This window comes from Terrapene carolina, unplaced genomic scaffold, assembly GCF_002925995.2.
Source record: "Terrapene carolina triunguis isolate 2854851 unplaced genomic scaffold, T_m_triunguis-2.0 Scaffold113, whole genome shotgun sequence".
Classification (NCBI taxonomy): Eukaryota; Metazoa; Chordata; order Testudines; family Emydidae; genus Terrapene; species Terrapene triunguis.
In genome coordinates, this window is record NW_020664464.1 from 19,992,817 (window position 1) to 20,000,805 (window position 7,989).

At 38.2% G+C, this 7,989-nt stretch overlaps 1 protein-coding gene across 1 annotated transcript in view; it reads left to right on the plus strand.

Moving 5' to 3' along the window:
* Positions 1 to 7,989, plus strand: part of DAPK1 (death associated protein kinase 1) — a 126,344-nt gene that overhangs the window by 93,071 nt on the left and 25,284 nt on the right. Inside the window, exons 15-17 of the mRNA XM_026652341.1 lie at positions 581 to 778; positions 1,832 to 2,029; positions 4,959 to 5,057. Of these exons, the coding sequence (XP_026508126.1) occupies positions 581 to 778; positions 1,832 to 2,029; positions 4,959 to 5,057 (495 nt within the window). The remainder of the gene's footprint in view (positions 1 to 580; positions 779 to 1,831; positions 2,030 to 4,958; positions 5,058 to 7,989) is intronic.

Genomic DNA, 7,989 nt, shown 5'->3' on the forward strand with positions numbered 1-7,989 from the left:
CCAATACTTCTGTTAGTCTTAAAGGTGCCACAGGACCCTCTGTTACTAAGTATGCTTTAAAATCTTTAATCTTAAATAACTTGTGGAAGGCAAATCACACTCAGATCTGGAAATTGAATACTGGAGTTCACTCCAAATTTTTTGTTTCAACCACTTGCCTAATCCCTACATAAGTGAAATAGTTCCATATGAATGAGGACGTGTTTTCAAATGAGAGAACCTAGGTAAATAATTAGCTTCAGTTGCATGGAAACAGCAAGACAGTGGTGCCAGTATTTGCAGGCAAGTCAGGTATCACTGTTCTGTTTTGTACTGAGAAATCTGTATTCCTGGAATCCAGATGCTTAAGAGAAGCTATTGAGTTATCACAATCATTGTGTGTGTCAGGGTGAAGTACGCCCACATTGAGAAAGTTAGTTTAATAAATTATAGTGATGCTAAATCATTTTATAGGATTTAACTTTAATAGACAGATTTCTTTTCTTTCCCCTTCTTCTGGTTTTACAGTACAAGCTGAGGAATGGGCACTGCTAGCACATAGTTTCAGCTGTTTTTTATTTTGATTTGTCATTATTGATAGGAAGAAGAAACTCCTTTGCACTGTGCTGCTTGGCATGGCTACTATTCTGTTGCCAAAGCACTTTGTGAGGCTGGTTGTAATGTGAACATTAAAAACAAAGAAGGGGAAACTCCACTCCTGACAGCATCAGCTAGAGGTTACCATGATATTGTGGAATGCTTGGCAGAACACGGAGCTGACCTTGATGCAACAGACAAGGTTAGTTACGGGTGAATGAGTCACATTTAGTCAGGAATTATATGCAGAGGACGTGAGTGATACAGGACTATTTATACCTCTAAATTACTTTCTTTAAAATACTTCATTTGACTGCTTCAAGCCATTATTCTTTTTTAAAATATAAGCTCTCTAATGGATTATAAAGAGAAAATTGATGGCTGCTTCTAAAAGTTGCTGACTGATTTGTTCATTCATATTGGAAATAACCATTCCATTATTATGTCTGTATTCATGTAATACCACCTTATTAAATCTGTTTATCTGTCCATCACACTTTATGGCTGACACACATTCTTTATACAGAAAATAACTGAAATATTGACTCTTGTAACTGGCAATAAGCTATTCATTTTTAAAGGACAAAAGGCAATGGGTTTATCACTTGCCTTCAATACCTGTGTGTCAGATCAAGAGAATAAATCATTTGTTTTCCAACAGTCTAAACTACAGCTTTTTAACAGTCGCACTAATTCAGAATTATTTTTTCCTCTCATGACTGGTATTGAAGAAATCTTGAGTTTCATTGTTTATATTAGCATACTGGTCATGGTAGTTGTTGTTATTATTTCTGGAGTTTCTATTGCATTTAAACAGTGCTGATCTCAAAGGTCTGCTGCGTGCCACTGATAAAACATTTTGCTTATAAGAGAATTAAATGGAATCACTTTTGAGTCCTGCTACCCTCCCACTCCCAAGTTGTTTCAGATAAAGAAGGAGCTGCTCCACTCAGAAGCTACCATTCTCTAAGCAGATTGTGTGACTTTTGCATTGGCCACCTTCTGGCAACAAACACTTGCACTAGTATGTCTTAGCCACGGTACCACTTTCAGGGAAAACTGTTGATTTGTTTTGAAATAGACTTGTGCTGGGAAAACAAAATTGTTATGGCTTGTGATCCAAAAGGCAGGACAATACACACTACCATAATTAAATTACCACACATCTGTGGAAAAATACTTGAATTTGTATAAATCACTTCATAATGGTCAGATTTTTTTTGAATGTGACTGACCAGTTGTCTTGTGATTTCAGGATGGACACATAGCCCTGCATCTTGCAGTGAGAAGATGTCAAATGGAAGTAGTTAAAACTCTCATCGGTCAGGGATGTTTTGTAGATTTCCAAGACAGACATGGTAACACCCCTATGCATGTGGCCTGCAAAGATGGGAATGTCCCTATTGTGATAGCACTCTGTGAAGCAAGTTGTAATTTGGATGTTACAAATAAGGTAAACAAAAAGCAGTGCTGGTACAGAACTTCTCTGTTAAATATCTTACCTTTTTGGGTGGCTGAGCTTCTCTTAATTTATAACAATTATTGTATAAAAATCCTTTTATTTTTCAAAGTGCAAATAGAAAACATTTTCAAGAACTTAAAAAGGTAGAGCTGTGGTTAACTTTAGAGCAGTTGAGATAATAATTGAAAATCCATGCAGAAAGACAAACTGAATTAGTTACATCAGTAAACTTTTCTGTTCTGTCCTAATGTTAATATACTTGCCAACTAGTTTGTCTGGTAGTATGGCTTTACTTCTTGCAGATGATGTTTAGGCAACAGGGAGTGGATGGAATGCTGTATACTTCATATTCTGTTGGTAGTCTAAAGGAGTATTAAATTAAGTAATAAAGATGATTATTAATAATTATGATTTACTTATAGAACTGTTAATGAGTACTTCTATATATTAAAAAACCCTCATCTAGTCCAACCCCCTGCTCAAAGCAGGACCCAATCCCCAGATAGATTTTTACCCCAGTTCCCTAAATGGACCCCTCAAGGATTGAACTCACGACCCTGGGTTTAGCAGGCCAATGCTAAAACCACTGAGCTATCCCTTCTCCTGCAATAGTGTTGTGTCTCAGATAGTCAAGTTACTAGTGCTTTGTTGGCCCCTCTCATTGCAATAGAGCTGAATGCCGTGTATGAAAACTAAATATAATTCTTAACAGGTTTAGTATTTTAGCTTTCTGCCTAGGATCGTTAAATAACAGTAACCCGCTTCCAGAATTTTTCCTGTTGCTAGTTTGTAAAGCTTTAATGTCAGCCATTAGACTTTGCTGACATACTGTGTGGCTAGTGCTTGGTATTTTGCTTTGAATGTCTAATTATGCAAAGGTGGGAGAATACTGCAATATCATGCGGTTTTTATATCCCACTAAGTTTAAAACAATTAATTGTAGAGGTCTTTATGCTGTCCTTTGTGATTCATTTATTTTAAAAGGTGTTATAGTTCTTAGAAAAACATAAAAGTATTCTTGTAATACAATATTGCTAATTGTTTCCATTCATTACAAAAGCTCTGTGATCTTCTGTGCTGCACAAAGCTATGGAAGGTGGTGGATTTTGGGCTTAAAAGTCTGGCCCAGTGCAATCAATATTTTTTTAAAATCTAAAGATCAGCAGTTGCCAAGTGGAAAGCTTATTATAATGAGCTCTCCACCCCCTAGTGTTAGCTTAAGCGTGACTGATCAGGCAATTAAATGCAGATCCATGGTTGAGAACACATTTTTGGGAAGGTGGGTTAATACAGCCCAAGGCTGGATTAGCACCTCTTTTCATGACTGAGAATCTTTGGCTGGCCTCAGAGAAATAAGGTGGAAAAAAATAAACACCTAAAAGTAAATGGACCAGGAAACCTTCCACATATGGTTAAGGATTTTTGTCTTGTTACTCTTTAAAGCTGTAGTAGACTGTGCGAGTGGAATGGACTTTGGATTCCAGGTCTTTAGAAGAGAAGAGCTCTCTTCATATAGCATACGGAGATAGTGCCATTATCTTGAAAAACAAGCCCTACTATGTGAACCAGTTAACTTAATGAAGCATTTATCTTGTGTCCACAAATGACATCTACCAGTATAAATGCAAGATGCTGACTTGCTGACATGTGCTTCATATTGATATATTTGGGGGCGGAGGGGAGAGATCTTTCCAGTTAATATTTTTTACTATGTTAGAGACTTTAAAAGTCATAATCCTGGAATCCTATTACTACAATAAAAGAGAAAAAATGTTTACTTCTGAGAAGGAAGCATTTAAGGTCACAGCAGAGAAATTATAGAAGAGAGAAAGATGACACACAAGTCGATGCAGAGAGGAGATACAAACAGAAAATGTTGCAAAGACAGGTCTATTGATATGAACAGGAAAGAGATAGGAAGTGGATGATACGAGGACCACCGCATTAGTGAGAGAGAATCAGGAACAACTAAGACATGGGAGTGTGAGACTCTTACAAAATAATAATTTAATACTGTAGAAGGTAAAGATGAGAGAAGACAAGCTAGCAGACTGCGGTGGTCAGGATGACAATGATTTCATTCAGCAGTCGTTGTCCTCCTGACAGCAGAATGGTACCACTCTTATTAGTAAATCCCATATTTCTATATTCTTAAAGATCGTCCCTGTATATTCTAGATCCTAAATTACTATCTAGACTCTTTTGCTTCCATGTCCTTACTTCATCCATTCATTTTCTAATTTTCAAACTCTCTCCTGTCTTCCACTTCCACCACCCATCTGCTCTAGTCTTTTTAGTGTTTTCAGAAAAGTTTTGGTTCACAGTGCTCCTCAGCGTACTCTGCTCTCTTGCAGGTTTACAAGTACTGTTACCCTATTCCTTAATATTCTTGCCTGTAGAAGTTTTCTGTCACTGGCATTCTCAGGGAGCGGTGACCTTTTGGGCTTGCAGAGCAGGCATCTCCTTAACTCCCCTCCTCTTTTGTTCACTTTCATCAATATGTGACTGTGGAGGAGAATCCACAGCTGCCAAGCTTATGGAGCCAATGTTGCAGGAACAGTCGATATTTAGCTATTCAAACTGCTGTTTAATGTTTCTGGGAGTCAGAGAGAAATCCTCATTCACCAGTGAAAATTTTAGGGCATTTCACATAAATGTTGTAGATCTGACTTATTTAATGAAGTGTCCCATATTCAAATCTTATTTTTGATTAAATCAGACTTTAAATTAGTTGTGCTCAATTTTTAAACTTAGGTTAATTTGATTAATTTTATACTCTAATTTTTTTCCAGTCCTTAATTGTGTAGGTACATGTATACAGTAGCCAGGTGCGTCTCTAGCATAGAATAAACATATCTGAAAGTCAGGCTCTTTGCGCATCATCAACAGAAAGTTAACTTATTTTTTCTCCCCCTCTTAGTATGGACGAACACCTTTACATCTGGCAGCAAATAATGGAATCCTTGATGTTGTCAGGTACCTCTGTCTCACTGGTGCCAACGTAGAAGCTTTAACCTCTGTAAGTATAACAAATGTTATGTTGCTTACTTGGTTTGCTTACAGTAATAGACCATCACTTTTGTTTTAAATTGTTTCCTATTACAATTGTATTTTGGAACGGTAAAAATTTTGTTAGACTACAGTACATCACTCTGGCTTGACAAATATTCTCAGTTGCCCATGGACAGATGCAGCCTACCCTGATAAATAATAAATTTAAAACAAATTAAGATACAGAATCCTATACACTTATCCACAGGACCTTAGCTGAGAGTTACTTGTGCTGCTCTATTTTAATTGAAGCACAATTTAGCCATTTTCCCTGCAAGTCATATACCTGTATAAACACATTTTTAAATCTTTTTAAGAGCTTTTTTTCAAAAGGTTTTCATCTTACCGCAGTGAAAAGAATATTTCATGGCATATATGCGTGGGTGAGTGAATGGGTGAGCTAGCATTCAGATATACTTGTAAAGCAATTACTGTCTGTCATGTTGATCTGCACCACTGCTTCCATCAGCACCACCTAAGGTATTTTTCATTCTCAGAAGGGTTGAGAAGTGTTCCCTTGATTAGCATATCCAGGGGAGTGATGAAGAACAACAAGTTATCACACAACATTGCCCATATATTTAACAAACAAATACCATTTGTCTGCAAAAGAAATACAGCTAGATCATCCTAAAATACCATGTGCCCTATTAAGCATGTCTTATTCAGGCTAAACTCCTGCTGGAGTCCATATTGGTGAAAGTCAAGTCATAATTTATGTGTAGCCAGGAGCCCAATATTTTTCAAAGCTCCCCTCTTACAGAAATTAAACCGGAGATTGTGATAAATGAGATTAAAGAAAAAAATGCATCTACTTGTTTGTTTTGTGAATTTGACAGCACTTGGTGTAGTAGTCCAGTTTCACTGTTTCCCTCTATATTCAGCTAGCTTGTTGATATCTCCAGTTTGTATGGGTCTTTCACAAAGTGACACAGGAGAGAGAAACATTTAAAAGAGAGAAGGTGAATGCAGTTGTGCCAATTTTTATGGTTTTACAGGGCCTCAGACATATATAGTACCTGAAAATACATTTTTTTTATATTGACTATATTTTAAGTTTCCCGTTTCCTTTGTTTTTTCCTGGTTTCATTATTTCAAATTAACAAAATAAGTGCATAAACTGAAGCTGTTTCGTTTCAGCTTATCCTCATTCTCCTATTTTATGGAGTACTTGATTCAGTATTTGTAACATCAGCATTAAACACCGTGGAAGTGATTGTGATGTGACAAAAAGTTTATCTACATGTAGAAAATTACCAGCGGAACTATACCATTATAGTTATATTGGTATAACTATCTGTGTGGATGGGACATGCTTCTTCCAGAAGAGGCGTTCCTTTTTCCAGTTAGCTTAGATCTCTTTGAAAGTGATGACAGAGTGAATTGTGATGACTCTAAGGGTACGTCTTCAATACCTGCCGTATCGGCGGGTAGCAATCGATTTATCCGGGATCGATATATCGCGTCTCGTTAAGACGCGATATATCGATCCCCGAACGCGCTCACGGTCGACTCGGGAACTCCGCCAGAGCGAGCGGCGGTAGCGCAGTCAACGGGGGAGCCGCGACCGTCGATCCCACGCCGTCTGGACCCCAGGTAATTCGATCCAAGATACTTCGACTTCAGCTACGCTATTTGCATAGCTGAAGTTGCGTATCTTGTATCGATCCCCCCCGCCCCCCAGTGTAGACCAGCCCTAAGGTATGTCTATGCTTAAAACACTACAGCAGTGCTGTTGTCACACTTCAGTGTAGACACTGTTTCCACTGATGGTAGGTAATGCACTTCCCCACGAGGTAGTAGGTAGGTCAACAGAAGAATTCTTCATTCGACCTTGTGCCATGTACACTAGGGGTTAGGTCGGTTTAGCTACATCTCTCGGGTGTGGATGTAAAATCCTAATGTAGGCCAGGCCTAAGACTGGCAGGAGAAGCCGACTGATTAAACAGGAGAAACTGCTGTTTGTGCACAAATATCAGGGCAATGAGAATGTTAGTGGAAAGAGGGAAGTGGAGAGAATGAGTACGTGGTGATTTAGTGAAGTTTCCTTTTTTTGTTTTAAATTTACTGGAGTCTGATATTAAGCTTATGTGGAAGGTCCTAATGGTTGTTCTCTGTGAAGCTTTTAGTTAAAATCTTTTCTGAGCACCATTTTTCAAGATTCCTTAATGCCTAAAACATTAACTTTGGGCTGGAGATTGGTAATTTTTGCAAATTTTTATTTAATTTTGAAATTTGAGTGTATAAATGTGTTTAGTGGTTTGAGAAAATCACTCGGAACATGTAAGCATGTTCATGCTCCTGGAAAATGCAATCTGTTCGGATGTTTAAAAACAATAATAATAAAAAAAGTGTGCTGCATGCACACATGGAGTTTGGCATCTCATTGTTCCATCAGATTGTCTGGTATCTTCTGGAATTTTAAATGCCCAAAGTGTTTAATTTGAATAACTATGTGCAAACATGTAACTAGCTGTTTGCATGTAAAGTTACCAAGTTTGCATCAAAGTGCAGTAATTGTGCCTAAGGGTATGTCTATACTGGCAAGTTTCTCCACCACAAGTTATACCACTTTTACTAAAACACTGGAATTAAACCACTGTTGTGTATCCACACTGTGCTCCTTGTGACGCTGGAGCGCATCCACATTAGCAGCTTTTGCAACGGCAAAGACAGCAGTGCATTGTGGTAGCTATCCCACTGTGCAACTGACCGCAGGGTACTTTGGGAAGAGTTTGCAATGCCTCATGGGGCAGGCACAGGGTCAGATGATGCAGGTTTCTCAATCCCATTGTTCCATGGGCATCCTACTACATTGCCAGCTGCTTTTCAACTGAAGTTGGGGGGGAGGAGTGTGTGTGTGTGTGTGTGTGTGTGTGTGTGTGTGTGTGTGTGTGTGT